This window comes from Pseudonaja textilis, chromosome Z (genome assembly GCF_049901715.1).
Source record: "Pseudonaja textilis isolate UNSWEBS1 chromosome Z, rPseTex1.2, whole genome shotgun sequence".
Taxonomy (NCBI): Eukaryota; Metazoa; Chordata; class Lepidosauria; order Squamata; family Elapidae; genus Pseudonaja; species Pseudonaja textilis.
The window spans coordinates 108,347,019-108,367,045 of NC_142008.1; the positions used below are offsets into that span (position 1 = coordinate 108,347,019).

General features: G+C 33.7%; 2 protein-coding genes across 2 annotated transcripts; both read left to right on the top strand.

The window, feature by feature from the left end:
- Positions 1-644: 644 nt before the first annotated feature.
- On the top strand, positions 645-7,287 carry LOC148124235 (vomeronasal type-2 receptor 26-like). The gene is made up of 4 exons (XM_087915229.1): positions 645-1,534; positions 2,552-2,779; positions 4,744-4,870; positions 6,360-7,287. The coding sequence occupies exons 1-4, from the start codon at positions 713-715 to the stop codon at positions 7,259-7,261; spliced, it is 2,079 nt and encodes a 692-aa protein (XP_087771355.1). The 5' UTR covers positions 645-712; the 3' UTR covers positions 7,262-7,287.
- A 3,344-nt stretch (positions 7,288-10,631) lies between these two features.
- Positions 10,632-19,301, top strand: LOC148124236 (vomeronasal type-2 receptor 26-like). Its single transcript, XM_087917231.1, has 6 exons — positions 10,632-10,720; positions 11,901-12,189; positions 12,738-13,583; positions 14,492-14,719; positions 16,265-16,391; positions 18,400-19,301. The coding sequence occupies exons 1-6, from the start codon at positions 10,632-10,634 to the stop codon at positions 19,299-19,301; spliced, it is 2,481 nt and encodes an 826-aa protein (XP_087773357.1).
- The last annotated feature ends 726 nt before the right edge of the window (positions 19,302-20,027 follow it).

The following is a 20,027-nucleotide window of genomic DNA, read 5'->3' on the forward strand; positions in this document are numbered from 1 at the left end:
ACAATCTGATCGCAGTCATTGGAGCTCTTTATGCTGAAACTTCTCTTTTCATGGGAGATATATTGAAAATGTACAAAGTTCCACAGGTAGGAGGTGTGATGAGTTACAGGGCCATATGTTGTATTTGATCTATTTACATTTCTGTAACTTGGAAATATTATACATGTATCCTTCAATAAAGTGAATAAAGTATATAAGTTAATAAAAGATTATTTTAAAATTAAAATTACATTGTCCAGTGGTGCAATCATAAAATATACAGTGAATTAAGGATAGTTACTTAAAAATGGAACTATTCAAGGTATGCAAGATCAATTTCAAAAAGTTCATTGATCCCATTTCCCTGTAGTAGTTATAATAAAATATTGTTTTTCTTATAAGCTGAAATAAACCTTCATTCTTATACAATAATAACATGATATTTCTGTCATTTATTTTTCTTTAAGTTAGAAGATTTTATTCTAAAAGGGTAGCCTCCTGAGATTTCTTTTAATTATAAAAACAGCCTAAAATGGCTAATTGGATATCATACAAAATGCAATTTTAATTTTTGAATACAAGGCAACCTTTTTAATTTTAATTTTAGGAAATCTTAATCTTTCAGTTATTTATTTCCTCAAAAAAACAAAAACCCACCACTAATTTTCTTCCATTCTCCTAATTTCTCCTTATTTTTTTATTTGTATAGATTATATATGGGTCACATCCAGAGATGTCAGATCAAAGTGAATCTTCTTCCTTCTATCAAATGGTCCCTGATGAAAGTATTGAATACAAAGGTCTGTGTCATCTGCTTTTGCACTTTGGATGGACCTGGGTTGGCATTCTTGTAAAAGAAGATGATGATGGAAGATTTGTGAGAATGACATTTTCAATGTTTCCTCTTCTTGGTATTTGTATTGCTTTCCTAAAAAAGATAAAACCAATTTATATCAGCAGTATTTCTGATGATCTAGAATGGTTAGCAGAAACATATTATCTTTCAATGAACAGCAAAGCCAAAGCAGTGATTGTCTATGAAAGAACACTTCTGCATTTGAGGTTTCTATTACAGCTTCCTAAAATGGAACTAGTGTCCTTAGAGCCTAAAGGTAAGGTGTGGATCATGGCTTCCAAGATGGATCTTGCATCAGTGTTCTACCAAAGGAGTTGGGATATTCAAGTTATCCATGGTTCCCTGTCCTTTTCAGTTCATTCCAATGAAATTCCAGGATTTCAGCACTTTATTCAGACAAGAGACCATTTCTCATCAAAAGAAGATGGCTTTATCAGAGATGTGTGGGTACAAACTTTTGACTGTTCCTTTCCCAGTCCCTTGGTGAATGACAAAGATAGTGGCATTTGTACTCTGAGGGAGAAATTGAAGGACGTTCCAGGTTCTTTTTTTGAAATGAGCATGACAGGACACAGTTACAATATATACAATGCAGTGTATGTTGTAGCTCATGCTTTACATGCCCTGCAGATTGAACAAAAACAGGAAAGAAACCTGTGCAGAGGAATATTAAAACTTAAGATTCAATACCCATGGCAGGTATGGACTTAAGCTCTTATCCTTTCATCTATTCAGTACCTTTATATATATATATACATATACATATATCCATACACACACACACACACACACACACACACACACACATATTATACATATATAGAGTCATAAAGATTGTTTCATGTAGTCAATAAATTTGTTATACTACTATCATCCATTACAATTTTGTAGGTGTACAAATTTACTAAGAATTTCTGCACATTTCAGGAGCCAGAAATGGATGTTTTTCCTATGTTTGAACCTCAAGCAATGTCCAAAATTGTTTTAATAGTTTAATGAAATACAGTGAAGATACCTGTAAAAAAAGGAGAGTGTGTAAAATTATAAAATCAAGACAAAAATATTATTCTATTAGGAGAAGGATTACACTGAAAATAAATTCCAAATAAAATTTTCCCACAATATTATGTGGTTCTTGCTTTTTAAAAGATCTCCAACATATTCTAAAACTTGATGCATTCAGAGGTCTGCCCCCCCAAAAAAATTAGTAATACTGAAGCTAAAACCTTAACCCATTCTCTCTATAAATATCTCAGAATTATATTGTGATAGTTCATTCATAATCTGGAAGGTTAAAATCTTCCAATAGGAGGTAGCACTCATGAAAATTAAGAACTATTGTTTATACTCATCAAGTTTCCCTAAGCTTCTTCTAATCGTCTGTGAGGATTCTTAGAAGACAGAGAGGCCTTTCAAAGCCAAACTATCCATGCTTTCAGACATTATTCTAGATTCTCAATTCTAATTAGGTTTTCTTTGGAAGACAGAAAATGTCTCATTTCATCTGCATTAAATAAAAAGTGATAGAGAAATGTACACTATCTTGGGACCATTTTTTGATAAAAATGGAATTTTAAGAAAATTGTAATGTAGTCAGGAAAAAAAAATCCTATCAGAATATTGATAATTTCTTAATGAGATGTTTTTATATATCAGGAAATTTTATTTTATTAATGACATTCTGATCATTCTTTTTGTATATTACTTGATATTCAGCTCCACCTGTTTCTAAAAAGTATTTCATTTAATAACAATGTTGGAGATGAGATTTTGTTTGATGAGAAGAGGGAACTTATAGTTGGATTTGATGTTATAAACTGGGTCACATTCCCCAACCAGTCCTTCCATCGAGTGAAAGTTGGGAAACTGAATCCCCAGACTTCTGAGGGAAAAAAGCTCACCATTCATGATGAAGCCATCAACTGGCACAGAACTTTCAACCAAGTAGGTTCTGAACGCAGATAATTACATCTGGATGTTATTCAATATACAGGTGGTCCTCATTTTAAAACTATCCATTTAATGACTATTAAAAGTTACAGGGGCACTGAAAAAATGTAATTTATTACAGCTGTCACACTTATGATTATTGAAGCATTCCACACAATCATGTCATCAAAATTTGGGTGCTTGGAAACTGAGATCTAATTATGATGGAAGCTGTATCCAGGGTCATCATTGGGGACCTTCCCAAACAGCTTCTGACAATCACTCAATTCTGGATACATTTAATGACTGACTAATTCACTTAACAATTACAGTGATTTCCTTAAAAGCTATAAAAATTTGGGCATGATGAACTTAACAACCACCTTGCTTAGCAAAATAAATTCTTGTCCTGATTGCAGTCATAAGTCAAAGACCAGCTGTATAACTAAAACATAAATGTACTATTTCTGTATTTTTGGTGCTGCATAAAATCTTGAAAAAACTGTAAGCAATATCACTAAGGGAAAAGAGGTAGCAGTGGGTCTGTTGCACCAGTTGCATTCATACCCAGACTGGGAGGCCCTGACTAAGTTAGCTCATTCCCTTATAACCTCTATATTGGACCGTTGTAACATATTCTACAAGGACACCCCTCCCACCCCCGGGAGACCATTTGGAAACTACAACTGGAGCGGAATACAAGTAATAATTGGTGCCAGATATATGGCACACATAACACTACTTCTCACTCCTCAGTCAGTACACTGGTTGCCAGTGTGTTCCCAGGTGCAATTCAAAGTTCTGGTGGTTGACTATAAAGTCCTACATGGCTTTGGACTAGGTGTCTGAATGAGAGCCTTTTTTGCTCGTCTTTTCTACTGTCCAACCAGGTGAAATAGGATGGGCATGCTGTACATTCCATCAGCCAAAGAAGGTCAGCTGGCTGGGATTAAATGGTTAACTTTTTCTGCAGTGGCCACTGCTCTGTGGATTATCCTCCCTTACAATGCCTCCATAAAGTTCTAAAAGCCTGGTTGAGTCTGATGAGGGGCAAATGACATGGGTTTTACAATTGGTTAACTAATATAGTTACTTTGTGTTTTCATTTGATTTATTTTCTCTCTTTTAAAATGATGTTCAGGTTTATTAGCTTTAGCATTCCTAAACTGATAAAAAAGCTGGAGTCTAGCTCTAGATTTAAAAAAAGTTTGTCCGGGCTTTCCTTATAATTATGCCCCATCTGATTCCAGACCTCATTTTAATAAACATGTGTGATATTATGAGATGCAAATATGTATCATGTTTGACTACATGTAACTAGTTTCCTTTGCAAATGGGAGGTCACTTTTATTCTCTCAATCAACTTACTTCTTGCTTCTTTCTTGTGTTAACTATAAAAAGGAGTAAAACATGGGGTTCAAGATTGTTTCTTTCTTTTTCATAGATAGGCCCAAATATATCAAGGTACCCTAATAAACTGCTTTAAAATGACCTTCTGACTCAGTTGCTTATTGGCAAGGTATACTGAAGTAGAACATAGGGCCACATTTGGCTTTCATGTGTGCCACGATGGCTACTCCCTCACTATATTGTTAATGAGACAGATATCTAGCTTTTGTACGTACTTCAAATTAGACATGTTTTTTTACTGATTTAATGTTTTTTTTTACTATTTTCACTGTTTTAAAATTTAATTGTAGTATGTTTTGAATTGTGAGATATTATCTGAATACATAAACATCTGTAAGAATACAACCAAGCTCCAAGAGCATCAAGGGCTCCACATAACAGAGAGTTTTGAACTTATTTAAAAGTTGCCTGCTAATGGGTTTCAGATTGCTTGGTAAACTTGGTAAACTGACTACCTCTTAATTGTACAATAAAGAGCCATATGACTCTTTTCTATCAATATATTTTTTCTGTATGCTAATAACTTGTGAGAATGCTAATGCATACATTTTCCCCTTTTTCTGGGTCAGACATTACCTATTTCTCTATGTACTAAGAGCTGCCTCCCTGGTAATTTCAGGAGAAAGCAGGAGGGAAAACAATTTTGCTGCTATGATTGTGTCCCATGTCCTAAACAGAAAATGTCAAGCCTGATTGGTAAGAGACATTATGAAATAAGATCTTTTAATTATGCAGGATATACCAAGCAGATCCATCAATATGTAAATATGGATATTGGGTAATATTATTTTATAGGCACTCCTCAAATTATGATGACAATTGAGCCCAGAATTTCTATTGCTAAGTGAGATAGTAGTTAAGATGGTTTATGACTTTTCTTGCCACAGTTCTTAAGTGAATTGCTGCATTGTTCAGTTAGAAAGTGAATCTGGCTTGCCCATTGGCTTTGCTTGTTAGAAGGTCACAAAGATGATCACATGACCTGAAAAATTGGAAGAGTCATAAATATGAAGCAGTTACCAAGCATCCAAATTTTGATCATGTGTCCATGGGGATGCTGCTACAGTCATATGCATGAAAATAGTCATATGTCATTTTTTAAAAACTCCATTGTTAACTTTCAATGGTCACTGAAAAAATACTTGTAAATCAAGGAGAACCTGTATTTATCAGCAGTATTTGCCCCTTGACTTTCTCCTAAAAAGAAAGGAGAAAGAATCATTAAAGGAAGTTTAATTTCCTTCAATTGTATTACTGGAATTGGGCATTGTGCCTTTCTCACTATGTCAACTTTTAAAACAGCCCATCAACTTACCTTTTACAACATTTGCTTTAAGGGAATGAAAATGCTTGAGAAGTGTTTCTTTTCAGTTGTTCAATGACAAACCAATCTCTCATCTTTCCTTCAGAAAAAAAAAACCCTATTTTTTTAGAAAATTTATATGGCCACACACTCAGTCTGAATGAGATATAGTGACTCTGGATAGCTTACAAAAAATAAGAATCTGATATACAATAATAAAAACAATAGCCCAATTAGCCAGCTGATGACAGCAATCAATAAAACAACTTGATGAACTCCATCCCAGTCTGAGTTCCCAAAGTCTATTGGCAAAACCCAATCTTCAGGACCTTGTGAAAGAGTGTCAAAATTGGGACCTTAGGGAAAGATTTTCTATAGTGAGGGAGCCACCATGAGGGAGAAGACCCTTCTTCTGGATCCCACCAAATGTATCTCCTTAGGAGAGGAGAGATACAATTTTCTGCCCCCCGCTTTGGTGGGTTGTGTGGATGTAATCAGGGAGAGACAATCCTTCAGATAACCTCATCTCAATCTCATGTAAGGCTTTCAAAGTAACAGCAAGTACCTTAAATTGTACTTGTACAGTTGTACTTGTGCCTTAAAGTCATATAAAGAAAATTACAACTGTACTATTAATTACATTTTATCCAAATAATAAATAAAATATAGCTCCCCACTTTACTAGCTTCTTAATTTTCATTTATTAACCTGTATCCCCAATGTTTAGATATACCAATAAGACAGTACAAAGAGAAGCTGAAAATATTGGTGCCATGAATGAAGCCATGGATGAAGAAGAAAGACAGGGGGAAATCATATACAATAGAAGGAATAATGAAATTATAATACAAGAATAAAAAGATTTTTTAAAAACTCTTACAGATATGGATGACTGTTCTGAATGTCCAGCAGACCAATATCCAAGCAAAGACCAAGATTCATGTCTTCCAAAGAGAATGTCTTTCTTATCCTATGCAGAACCAATGGGAAGAAGTCTAGTTATTCTGGCTCTCTTTTTTTCTTTTTGCACAATATTGGTGTTGTCAACATTTTTGAAGTATCACCATACTCCCATTGTCAAGGCTAATAACCGAAACCTCACCTACGTTTTGCTCATCTCCCTCTTCCTCTGCTTCCTTTCCTCACTGCAGTTCCTTGTTGCACCAAGTCATATAATATGCCTCTTCCGACAAATTAGCTTTGGCATGGTCTTCTCAGTGGCTGTGTCTTCTGTGTTGGCAAAAACCATCACTGTTATTCTGGCTTTCATGGCCACCAAGCCAGGATCCAGAATGAGGAAATGGGTTGGCAGAGGTCTGACCACCTGCATTGTTCTGACTTGTTCTCTGATTCAAGCAGGCATCTGTATGGTGTGGCTCTTCACATATCCCCCTTTCACTGATGTTGATAACCATTCAGAAATTGAGGAAATGATAATGCAGTGCAATGAAGGTTCAGCTACCATGTTCTACTGTGTTCTTGGCTACATGGGCTCTCTGGCAGCTGCCAGTTTCACAGTAGCTTTTTTCTCCAGGAAGCTTCCCAGTAGTTTCAATGAAGCCAAATGTCTCACATTTAGCATGCTGATCTTCTGCAGTGTGTGGCTCTCTTTTGTTCCATCCTACCTGAGCACCAAAGGCAAATGCATGGTGGCTGTGGAGGTTTTCTCTATTTTGGCTTCCAGTGCTGGATTGCTGGGCTGCATATATTTCCCCAAATGTTACATAATTATTTTTAAGCCAGAACTAAACAACAGGGAACAACTTATTAAACGAAACTCTTAATAAATGAAAGAAACATTTCATTTCTTTTTTTTTATTCTCCTTTGAAATCTTTAGTTCTTATTCAATAGAATAGTAATGTTTTTCTCATTTTTCTCAGTGGAATATTTAATGTTAAATTATTACTAAATATTAAACATTAAATGTATTAGATTTATCAACTGATCTCTATTTTCTATATAGGTACAGTACCAAGTAAATTGTAGAATAGTATTTTTGTATGTTATGACTTTATTTTGATTAAATATCAATAACATTTCTGAAAATCCACAATTAATTGCAAGAAGCTTTTAGAATTAGGTACTTGATGCAAACGGGTAGGGTTTCCCCCACCCCAAATTTAGCAATATGAAACAAATCTATATTTCAATTCTATATGAAATAACTCTTTCCAGTTATTATGAAATTCAAACTTTCCTGATAATAATGCTTTTTTACTTTGTGAGGTTCTCTATTTCTTTGCATATCAAGAGTGTGTGTTATGATGCATATAGTATTATAGATATGTGGTATGTATGGATGTATGGATGGATGGATGGATAGAGGTAGATATATACTTTCATTTGAAGGTAGGCAATGGAATTTCATTTTTAATGTGTGCCAGTATGCTTACAGTAAAATGAAAATAAAGGTTCTCTTCTCTTCTCTAGTCTTCTTCTTTTTTCTTCCCTTCTCTTTTCTCTCTTCTCACCTAACCTAACTTAACCTCACCTCACCTCTTCATCTCATCTCATCTCTGTGAGTTTGCAGGAGAAATTCAAGTCCAGAAAACACAGAGATGACTGATTCAGCTGGATCATTAACTTCTTTATAAACATAAAATAATTACAATACCATTTGTAGATTCTTTCAACATAACATAAGCAAAAACACAAGCAGCAGCAACTCAAAGCAAATATCAGTTTCAGCAAGCAAGCTAGTTAATTTTACTTTAGAGCAGCAAGAGACTAGAGCCAGACCCAGGCTAATTCCAGTTTCAGTTTCTATTCAGCTCCCATTAGTCTACTCATTTGCTGACTTTGTTACTAACCACAGCTGCATAGAATGTGGATTGAAAGGTTTAGAAGGGACTGTCCCTAAGTCATTGGGTTGTAAAAGTGTCAATAGAAGAATTTACTTTCAGGCTTCCAAGGTTGTGTTAATGTAGTTTTACCCTAAAGCAGAATTAGGTTATTGGGTTTGAATTTCCTGCTCTACCTGGTATGGCTGATAGAAATTGACATAAGATGGAAGAAATTAAAATTGTCATTGTTGGGGAGAATCATTATCAATATTTTGCCAATAATTATGTTTTTGTTTCAGGCAATACCTGTTTATAAATGATACAACTGATGTATTATTTAAATAATGGCAAAAAGATATATCTAACTTTATATAGCAAGGAAAAACAGAAGATTAACAAGATTAACATAATCTTATATGAAACTTTATATTTAACTTTATATTAAACTTTAAAGATAAAGTTTAACAAGATGAAAATAAAAGAGATGGAGTGACATTTATTGGATCTGAAATTGTATTTTGCTGCTCATTGTTAGTCAGGATGAAAGAATGTTGCTGAGAAACTAAAGATTTAAAATTAGAAGGTCATGATCTGAAATTTGGGTGCCATGATATTTATGGTATGATGAATTTAAAATTAACATGGATTTTAAAGAAAATTTTATTAGATGTGCCATATTGAGAATATCAAATTGATATGAATCTAGATTGTGTCTGAAAACAATTTTATGAATTTCAGTTGAAGAAACATGTCATATAAAGGAAACAGTAGATAAAGACAAATGTTGACATACTATGCATTATTGGAATATGTATGTATGTATGTATGTATGTATGTAGAATCACCATTTTATCCATTGGCAATCCAGTGCAGGATGTAGTTATCTTCTGCATTTATCTAACCAATACAGTTCAGAGTTTTCAGAGTTTCTTTTGCCAATAGCCCACAATGCTTGAGATGTTGCTGTTTTAGGTTTTTTTTTTTTGTGTGGATGCTTTTTATCAAATAGGATCCAGTCTACGACTGCCTCGGTCCACCTGCTATCAATTCTTACTGTGTGACAAGCCCATTTACATTTAAATTCTCTTGATGATATCATATACTTTTGTTTAGTTACATATACTCACACAGCATGGTAACATACTCAGAATGCGGTCATAAAATGCCGAAAACTAGCCTTAAATAGCAATCATTATAAAAAGGAACTGTACTTTCATGTTGATTTAGGACAATCATGTGACTTCTTTCTAGAATGTAAGAAAAATGTTTAAGTAAACATTCCAAGTTGAGTGTCTAAGAAGTTTCTACTGGATTTCATCCAGGGAGCCTGACAATGTTATTCGGCCTAGTCATAGCATTGCTAGAAAAGATATGGTAGCTCTAAGAAAACAGATTTACTGAAAAGAATGGATCTATGAGTCATATCAGTAACATAATCCTTTTTTCTTTCTTCCTTTTTTTGGGCTAATGTGTATCTTTTATTACTGGTTGCTAATTATTTTACAATAATGGCTTTCTGAAAACAGCATAAGCTTACTATAGAGGCAATTAAAAAGTATAACTCTCCATCTAATCTAGAAATCATAATTGTTTTACAACTGTCAAGCACCTTAAAAAATTAGAATTGTTTTTAAGCACATGTGTACATTGAAAGGTCCTGAAGCTCCACATGCATTAACTTTGCTTTGAAATTGCACCCCAAATCAAGACAAAACCATCTTTGGATTTAATACTCAGTATATGTGCTAATGAAGGGGAAAGCTCCCTATTTTTCTAAAGTTCTTCCATTTCATAAATCGATTTCTTTTGAAGTTGGTTCATTTGAAAATGAGATTTATTAGCCAGATAGGAATAATAAATATTTACACACGAGACAACATTTTTTCACAATACTATAGAGAAATAAAAATGTAATAATTGCCATTTTCTGTCCATATATAATTAGCATCATTATTATTAATTCTGAATTGCACTTAACACCATAAATAAATATATTGAATATTTATGCAAGAGCAAAAACAAAAGTTAGTGTTTATGAACAGTACAAAATATCTCTGACTGTTCCCAGCTACAATCTAGTTATAGCAAAATGCTATCAAAATAATTCCTGAAAATTAGGACTTGTTCTAAGTGTTTCAGTAGAAATTAGATGTTGTGTGGAATGGGTGACTGCATGGTTCCTTCTTATGCAACCTTGAAGATTCTAAAGCTTTATCCAACAAATTATATTGTGGACATATGTTTGGCATAATGATCGTGATCGTGATCCTATTTTTGACTGATATGGTTTACAAGTCTGATATGAAAAATTGCAAGGTTAATGATCCTCTCCCTATTCTTCACAATTATTTCCAATCTGGTGACTTCATCATGGGCGCTATTACTTCTCTTGTTTTCATGCCTCCAGATCCAGCTACTTTTTCTGAAAATCCCCACCATTCATTTATAAGAGAACCCATGTAAGAGGTTTACATAATAATGTTTAGTATTCCAGATTGCATTCTGGAAAATAATCTCCAAAGGAATAGAATTAGTTACAGGATGAAATAAGTAATTTTTTCAGATTAACCATTAATGAGGTGATGGGGTTTTTTTTATTCATTTTCATTTTCACTGTACTTCTAGGAAGAATTAAATTAACTGATTTATTATTCTGAAAAATGGTTTGGTATTCCAGATTGTATTCTGGAATAATAATCCCCAAAGCAATAGATTTAGTTATGGGGTGAAATAAATACATTTGGATTAAATTTAAATTAGCTGAGTTATCAGTCCTAGCAAAGAAATAGTTTAAACCATGAGTTTGCTAATTGAAGTCTTTCTCATTTAATTAAATGATTGGATTTGGTATAGTAATAGCAATAGTTAAGGAAATAGCCAGCAATTCTTATCATGCAAAAAGGAATTAAAAACAACCTGATTTAAGATGTGCTGAAACTTGAAAAAATGTTCTAAACATGTTTATTATATTAAAATTCTGTTTTTGATTGATATTATACGCCATCCTTTTAGTGGATGTACATTTACTAAGTTATTAACTATAACGATAAAATGTGATGTTGAAAGCATGTTAGGCAGTAAAATATTTTTGTTAAAAATTAAAGTCTGTTTTTAGTAACCTAGGGTATATATTCCCTGTAAGATTAATATAGTTCTTAAAAATATTGATAGCTCAATAACAGTAAGGTGGCACACCTTTCAAGCCCTTCTCAATAGTCTTGAAGCCAATCTTTAACCATTTAACTATGCTGACCTCAAAATTCAAGAAGAAGCAGAAAATATTATCAGTCATTGAGATGTCTATCCTGAGAAAGACTATGGAACTTTCAGATGCATGTCTTTTTCTGCAGCTAACTTAATTACAAAAACAAAACAAACAAATAGTGTAGAACCTCAAGATGGCATGAACCAGAAACAGTGACTTAACCTTAAAAATAAGGCAATATTGTAACAAACATGAACTAAACAGTCTACAATGCTACTATCTGAGTGACATTGAAATTTTGTGATAAAGTATATTCCATGGGCAATGCAAATCAAGCATTGCATTCAAGAACTGAATGGTTTGATGGATCATGCTTTTGCTGCAATAGTTTTTGCTAGATCTAGAATATCTCTTATAATGCTTTTTAATTGCAGGGTCCAGACTAAATTTTATCAGCATATTTTAGCTTTAATATTTGCTGTAAAAGAGATCAATGAAAATGCTCAGATCTTGCCCAACATCACCTTGGGTTTCAAAATTTTTGACAGCTATGATGGAACATGGACTTATCATGCCACAATGAAACTTTTTTCATCATTGAAGAGACTGATCCCGAATTACAAATGTGGCTTCCAGAACAACTTGGTCGCAGTCATTGGAGCTCTTTATTCTGAAACTTCTCTTTTGATGGGAGATATCTTGAAAACTTACAAAGTTCCTCAGGTAGGAGGTTTGATGAGTCATGGAATCATACTTGATCTTTTTACATTTCTGTAACTTGGAAGCATTATAAAATATTTTTAAAAATTGAAATTAAAGAGTCTAGTGGTCCAATCATAAAATATACAGTGATTTAAGGATATTTATTTAAAAATGGAACTATTCACAGTATGCAAGATCAATAAAAAAGTTCATAAATCACATTTATTTGTCAAAGATATAATTTAATATTTTTCTCAGAGACAACCTTTAGTCTTAAACAATAACATGAAATAATATTTCTTTCATTTTTTTCAAATTAAAGGATTTTTCCTAAAATATAGCCCTCCGAGTATTTTTTTATTACAAAAACCAGCCAAAATGCCTATTTGTATATAATACAAAAAGAACATTTAATTTTTATATACAATAATGAAATTTTACATTTTTAATTTACATTTAAATTTTAGCAAGTCTTAGTCTACCAGTTATTTATTTCCATGGAAAAAACACTAATTTCTTTCCATTCTCCATATTTCTCCATTTTTGTTTTTTGTTTTTTACTTTTGTAGATTATATATGGGTCACATCCAGAGATGCCAGATCAAAATAAATCTTTTTCCTTCTATCAATTGGTTCCTGATGAAAGTTTTGAATACAAAGGTCTGTGTCATCTGCTTTTGCACTTTGGATGGACCTGGGTTGGTATTCTTGTAAAAGAAGATGATGATGGAAGATTTGTGAGAATGACATTTTCAATGTTTCCTCTTCATGGCATTTGTATTGCCTTCCTAAAAAAAATAAGGCCAATTTATATCAGCAGCTTTTCTGATGATGTAGAATGGTTAGCTGAAACATATTATCTTTCAATGAACAGCAAAGCCAAAGCGGTGATTGTCTATGAAAGAACACTTCTGCATTTGAGGTTACTACTACAGCTTCCTAAAATGGAACTAGTGTCCTTAGAGCCTAAAGGTAAGGTGTGGATTATGGCCTCCCAGATGGATCTTGCATCAGTGTTTTACCAAAAGAGCTGGGATATTCAAGTTATCCATGGTTCCTTGTCCTTTTCAGTTCATTCCAATGAAATTCCAGGATTTCAGCACTTTGTTCAGACAAGAGACCATTTCTCATCAAAAGAAGATGGCTTTATCAAAGATGTATGGGTACATGCATTTGACTGTTCTTTTCCCAGTCCCTTGGTAAATGAAAAAGATAGTGATATTTGTACTCTGAGAGAGAAATTGGAGGATGTTCCGGGTGCCTTTTTTGAAATGAGCATGACAGGACACAGTTACAATATCTACAATGCAGTGTATGTTGTAGCTCATGCTCTACATGCCCTGAAGATTGAACAAAAACAGGAAAAAAGCCTGTACAGAAAAAAACTAAACTTTCAGATTCAACATCCACCTCAGGTATGGACTTGAACAGTCATCATTTAATCTGTTCTGTTTCATTATATATACATACAGATTGATTCATTTAGTCAATAAATTGTTATTAGATTTATTAAACTACTGACTTTCAATACAATTTTATAGACATACAAATTTACTAAGAATTTCTGCACATTTCAGAAGCCAGAAATAGTTTTTCCTATCTTTAAACCAAAAAATTGTCCAAAAAATTGTTGTAGTAGTTCAATGAAATATAGTGAATATACCTATGAGAAAAAGGAGAATATGTAAAAATTATAGAATCAACACAAAAATATTAGTAAAAATAATGGACATTAGGAGAAAGAATATATTGAAAATAAATTTCAAAGGACTATTTTCCATAATATGTGTGGATTATTATGTGACATTTGATTTTTAAAAGATCTCCAACACATTCTAAAAGTTGATGCATTCAAAGGTCTGCCCCCCACCCAAACAGTAATGCCAAAGCTAAAACCTTAAGCCATTCCCACTATCTAAGAAAAACTCAGAATTCCATGATGATAGTTCATTCATAATCTGGAAGGTTAGCATCTTCTAATAGGCAGTACCACTCTTGAAGATTAACCACTATTCTTGATTTCCATCAAGTTTCCTTCAGCTTTTGAGAAGACAGAGAGCCCTTTCAAGCCAAGATTTTCATTGGAATACAGGAAACGTTTCATTTTATCTGCATTAAATAAAAATTGATAGGGAACTGTAGACTATCTTGGGACCATTTTTTAAAAATGAAAATTGAATCTTTAACAAAATTGCAATCTATTCAGGGAAAAATATAACCCTATCAGAATATTTTAAGTTTCTTGATGAGATTCTTTTATATATTAGGAAATTTTATTCTTAATGACATTCTGACCAATTTTTGTGTATTATTTGATATTCAGCTCCACCTGTTTCTAAAAAGAATTTCATTTAATAACAATGTTGGAGATGAGATTTTGTTTGATGAGAAGAGGGAACTGATAGTTGGATTTGATATTATTAACTGGGTCACATTCCCCAACCAGTCCTTCGATCGAGTGAAAGTTGGGAAACTGAATCCCTGGACTTCTGAGGGAAAAAAGCTCATCATTCATGATGAAGCCATCACCTGGCACAGAACTTTCAACCAAGTAGGTTCTGAACGCAGATAATTACATCTGGATATTATTTAATATACAGGTGGTCCTCCATTTACAACTATCCATTTAGTGACTATTCAAAGTTACAGGGGCACTGAAAAAATTATTACGGCCATCACACTTATGACCATTGAAATATTCCCCACAATCATACCATCGAAATGTGAATGCTTGGAATTATGATGGTTACATCATCTCAAGGTCATATGAACAACATTTGTGACCTTCCCAGACAAGTTCTGACAAGTACTCAATGCTGGATACACTTAATGATTATCTAATTCACTTAACAACTGCAGTGATTTGCTTAAAAAACATGGGAAAAAACTAGTAAAATTGAGCATAATGCAGTTAACAACCATCTTGCTTAGCAAGAGAAGTTAGAGTCCAATCGTGATTATAAATCAAGGACCACCTGTATAAATAAAAGATAAATTTACTCTTTCTGTGTTTTTTGCTGTTGCATGAATCTGGAAAAAAATGTAAGCAATGTCACCAAGGGAACAGCAGGCAGCAGTCACCAGGAAGGCATTTGCACACTTTCAGGTGGTACTCCAGTTACTTCCATACCTGGACTTGGTGGCCTGATCACATTAGCTCATGCCCTTGTAACCTCTTGCTTGGACTACAGTAACACATTTTACAGGGAGCTGCCCTTGAAGACCATTTGGAAACTTCAACTGGTGCAGAATGCAGCTGTTGGGGTAATAATTGGTGCCAGATATATGGCACATATAACACTACTTTTCACTCTTCAGAGTCAGCTACGCTGGTTGACAGTGTGTTCTCAGGTGCAATTCAAAGTTCTGGTGGTTATCTATAAAGCCCTACATGGCTTTGGATCAGGTATCTGAATGAGTGCCTTTTTTGTATAGTCTTTTCTACTGTCCAACCAAATAAAATAGGATGGGCATCCTCTAAGTTCCATCAGCCAACAAATGTCAGCTGGCAGGGCTTAGAGGGCTAACTTTTTTTTTTGCAGTGGCACTGTTCTGTGGAACATCCTTCTTTTGAATATCAAAATGGCCCCAAACCTGTTAGCCTTTCATAAAGCTCTAAAAAACTGGTTATGCTTTTGAGCCAGGAGTACTACATGCGCCAAGATCACCCCCCGACTATATTGTTAATGAGACAGATATCTAGTTTTTGTATGTATTTCATATTAGACAGGTTTTTTTTTCTGATTTAATGGGTTTTTTTTTTTTACTATTTTCATTCTTTTAAAATGGTTTTAAAATATAATTGTAGTATATGTTTTGAATTGTGAGATATTACCTAACTGAATACATAAACATCTGTAAGAATACAACCAAGCTCCAAGATCACCAAGGGCTCCACATAACAGAGAGTTTTGAACTTATTTAAAAGTTGCCTTCAAATGCTTATGAGTTCAGATATATCAGTTGCTTGGTAAACTGACTACCTCTTAATTGTAGAATTAAAAGTCATATGATTTTTTTATACATACATTTTTTTCTGTTTGCTAATAACTTGTGAGAATGCTAATACACACATTTTCCCCTATTTCTGGGCCAGACATTACCTATTTCTCTATGTACTAAGAGCTGCCTCCCTGGTAATTTCAGGAGAAAGCAGGAAGGAAAACAATTTTGCTGCTATGATTGTCTTCCATGTCCTAAAGAGAAAATGTCAAGCCTGATTGGTAAGAAATATTATGAAATAAGATTTTTTAATTATGCAGGATATACCAAGCAGATCCATCAATACATAAGTATGGAAATTGGGTTATATTCTTTTATGGGTAGTTATTGGATAGTTGTTAAGTGAGTTTTACCCCATATTATGATCTTCCTTGCCACAGTTATTAGGTGAATACTACATTGTTCAGTTAATAAGTGAATCTGGCTTGCAAATTGACTTTGTTAGATAGTTGCAAAAGATGTTCATATGACCCTGAAAAATTGGAAGAGTCGTAAATATGAAGCAGTTGCGAAGCATCTGAATTATGCATAAAAATGGCCACATGTCACTTTTTCAGGGCTGCTGTAACTTTGAGTGGTCACTAAAAATGGTTTTAAGTCAAGTACTACCTGTAATTAAAACAATGAAAATATTAAAAAAAACCATTAAATCAGAAAAAAACCTGTCTAATATGAAATACATACAAAAACTAGATATTTGTCTCATTAGCAGAATGTCCCCATCAACTTTCTCTTAAAAAAGAATAGAGAAAGAGTTATTAAAGGAAGTTTAATTTCCTTGGATTGTATTATCTGAATTGGGCAGCCCAGCTTTTGCACTATGTCAACTGATAAAACAGAGCACATCAATTACCTTTTACAACATTTGCTTTAAGTGTCTGGAAATACTTGAGAAACTTTTATTTTATGTAGTTTAATGACATGCCAATCTCTCATGTTTCCTTCAGCAAAAAAAAAAACCTATTTCTTTATTTGGAAAATTTATATGGCCACACACTCAATGATTCTGGATGGTTTACAAAAAAATAAAAACCTGATATACAATAATAAAAACAACAACTCTATCACCTCCTTGGTGGCAGTAATCAACCAAACTACTTGATAAACTCCATCCCATTCTGGATTCCCCAAGTCTATTGGCAAAACCAGATCTTCAGGACCTTGTGAAAGAGTTTTAAAGTGAAACCTAGGGAATGATGTTCCAAAGTCAGTGAGTCACCATGGAGAAGGTCCTTCTTCTGGATACCAGTAGAGTACCTCTTTAGGAGAGAAGAGATACAATATTTTTTGCCTCCCTGCAGTGCTTGATTGGATGGATGTAATCAGGGAGAGACAGTGCTTTAGATAACCTGATCCCAAGCCATGAAAGGCTTCAAAAATAGTAACAAGTACCTTGAATAGAACCCAGAAGCAAACTGACAGCCAATGAAGCTCCTGCAGGAGAGGAGACACATATGTACAACTGGGCCTGCCCAAAACCATGTAGGTTGTTGCATTTTGAACCAATTGGAGTTTCTAGATGCTTTTCAATTAGAGCCCTGTGTAGAACTGCCAATGATAAGATTCATTTGTGCCTCTCAACTGATGATTATTAGAGATTTTTCCTCCAAAAATTATGATTCAAAAGCAAAAATAAAATCTAGGAAAGTCAAGTTTTTTTTTCCACATATGTCTGCCTGAAATGGTGTAATACAGATAAATTATCTCCAATTGATCAGCCATTTTGGAATCTTATCTTCCCAACATCAATAATATTTTCATTTCCATGTAGACTTGGGTATTAATATTAAGTATTTGCTCAGTCTGTCTAATAAAATTCTTCTACATGCATGGAAGGCACAGTTTAGAACTTTACCTACATTGTTTCTATTAATTTTTTTATTAAAATTTGAATAGAAACCATATAGGAAAAAATACAGTAGATACTGATCTTTGGTCACCTAATCATGAAGTCATATTAAAAGAGGCTGGGGATTAAAACTGTACTATTAATTAAATTTTATCTCAAATAATTAAAATTGAATTTAGATTCCCTCCCCATTACTACTTTCTTGATTTTCATTTAATAACCATTATACCAAATATTGAAAGATAGCAACAATAGAGTACAAAGACAAGCAATAATGGAAACATGGATGAAGCAATGAATGAAGGGAAACCATATACAATAAGGGGTATATTGGAATTATAATACAAGAATAAAAAGATTTTAAAAAAAACCTCTTGCAGACATGGATGATTGTTCTGAATGTCCAGCAGACCAATATCCAAGCAAAGACCAAGATTCATGTCTTCCAAAGAGAATAACTTTCTTATCCTATGCGGAACCAATGGGAAGAAGTCTAGTTATTCTGGCTCTCTTTTTTTCTTTTTGCACAATATTGGTGTTGTCAACATTTTTGAAGTATCACCATACTCCCATTGTCAAGGCTAATAACCGAAACCTCACCTACGTTTTGCTCATCTCCCTCTTCCTCTGCTTCCTTTCCTCACTGCAGTTCCTTGTTGCACCAAGTCATATAATATGCCTCTTCCGACAAATTAGCTTTGGCATCATCTTCTCAGTGGCTGTGTCTTCTGTGTTGGCAAAAACCATCACTGTTATTCTGGCTTTCATGGCCACCAAGCCAGGATCCAGAATGAGGAAATGGGTTGGCAGAGGTCTGACCACCTGCATTGTTCTGACTTGTTCTCTGATTCAAGCAGGCATCTGTATGGTGTGGCTCTTCACATATCCCCCTTTCACTGATGTTGATAACCATTCAGAAATTGAGGAAATGATAATGCAGTGCAATGAAGGTTCAGCTACCATGTTCTACTGTGTTCTTGGTTACATGGGCTCTCTGGCAGCTGCCAGTTTCACAGTAGCTTTTTTCTCCAGGAAGCTTCCCAGTAGTTTCAATGAAGCCAAATGTCTCACATTTAGCATGCTGATCTTCTGCAGTGTGTGGCTCTCTTTTGTTCCATCCTACCTGAGCACCAAAGGCAAATACATGGTGGCTGTGGAGGTTTTCTCTATTTTGGCTTCCAGTGCTGGATTGCTGGGCTGCATATATTTCCCCAAATGTTACATAATTATTTTTAAGCCAGAACTAAACAACAGGGAACAACTTATTAAACGAAACTCTTAATAAATGAAAGAAACATTTCATTTCTTTTTTTTTTATTCTCCTTTGAAATCTTTAGTTCTTATTCAATAGAATAGTAATGTTTTTCTCATTTTTCTCAGTGGAATATTTAATGTTAAATTATTACTAAATATTAAACATTAAATGTATTAGGTTTATCAACTGATCTCTATTTTCTATATAGGTACAGTACGAAGTAAATTGTAGAATAGTATTTTTGTATGTTATGACTTTATTTTGATTAAATATCAGTAACATTTCTGGAAATCCACAATTAATTGCAAGAAGCTTTTAAAATTAGGTACTTGATGCAAACGGGTAGGGTTTCCTCCACCCCAAATTTAGCAATATGAAACAAATCTATATTTTAATTCTATATGAAATAACTCTTTCCAGTTATTATGAAATTCAAACTTTCCTGATAATAATGCTTTTTTACTTTGTGAGGTTCTCTGTTTCTTTGCATATCAAGAGTGTGTGTTATGATGCATATAGTATTATAGATATGTGGTATGGATGGATGGATGGATGGATAGAGGTAAATATATACTTTCATTTGAAGGTAGGCAATGGAATTTCATTTTTAATGTGTGCCAGTATGCTGACAGTAAAATGAAAATAAAGGTTCTCTTCTCTTCTCTAGTCTTCTTCTTTTTTCTTCCCTTCTCTTTTCTCTCTTCTCACCTAACCTAACTTAACCTCACCTCACCTCTTCATCTCATCTCATCT

Bases quoted from the DNA above. Each gene is read 5' to 3' on its own strand.
- LOC148124235 (XM_087915229.1), top strand. From the start codon at position 713: ATGTCAGATCAAAGTGAATCTTCTTCCTTCTATCAAATGGTCCCTGAT. The intron at 1,535-2,551 runs GTATGGACTTAA...CTTGATATTCAG, and splicing joins AGATTCAATACCCATGGCAG to CTCCACCTGTTTCTAAAAAG. The intron at 4,871-6,359 runs GTAAGAGACATT...AAACTCTTACAG, and splicing joins GAAAATGTCAAGCCTGATTG to ATATGGATGACTGTTCTGAA.
- LOC148124236 (XM_087917231.1), top strand. From the start codon at position 10,632: ATGGGCGCTATTACTTCTCTTGTTTTCATGCCTCCAGATCCAGCTACT. The intron at 12,190-12,737 runs GTAGGAGGTTTG...TTACTTTTGTAG, and splicing joins AAACTTACAAAGTTCCTCAG to ATTATATATGGGTCACATCC. The intron at 13,584-14,491 runs GTATGGACTTGA...TTTGATATTCAG, and splicing joins AGATTCAACATCCACCTCAG to CTCCACCTGTTTCTAAAAAG.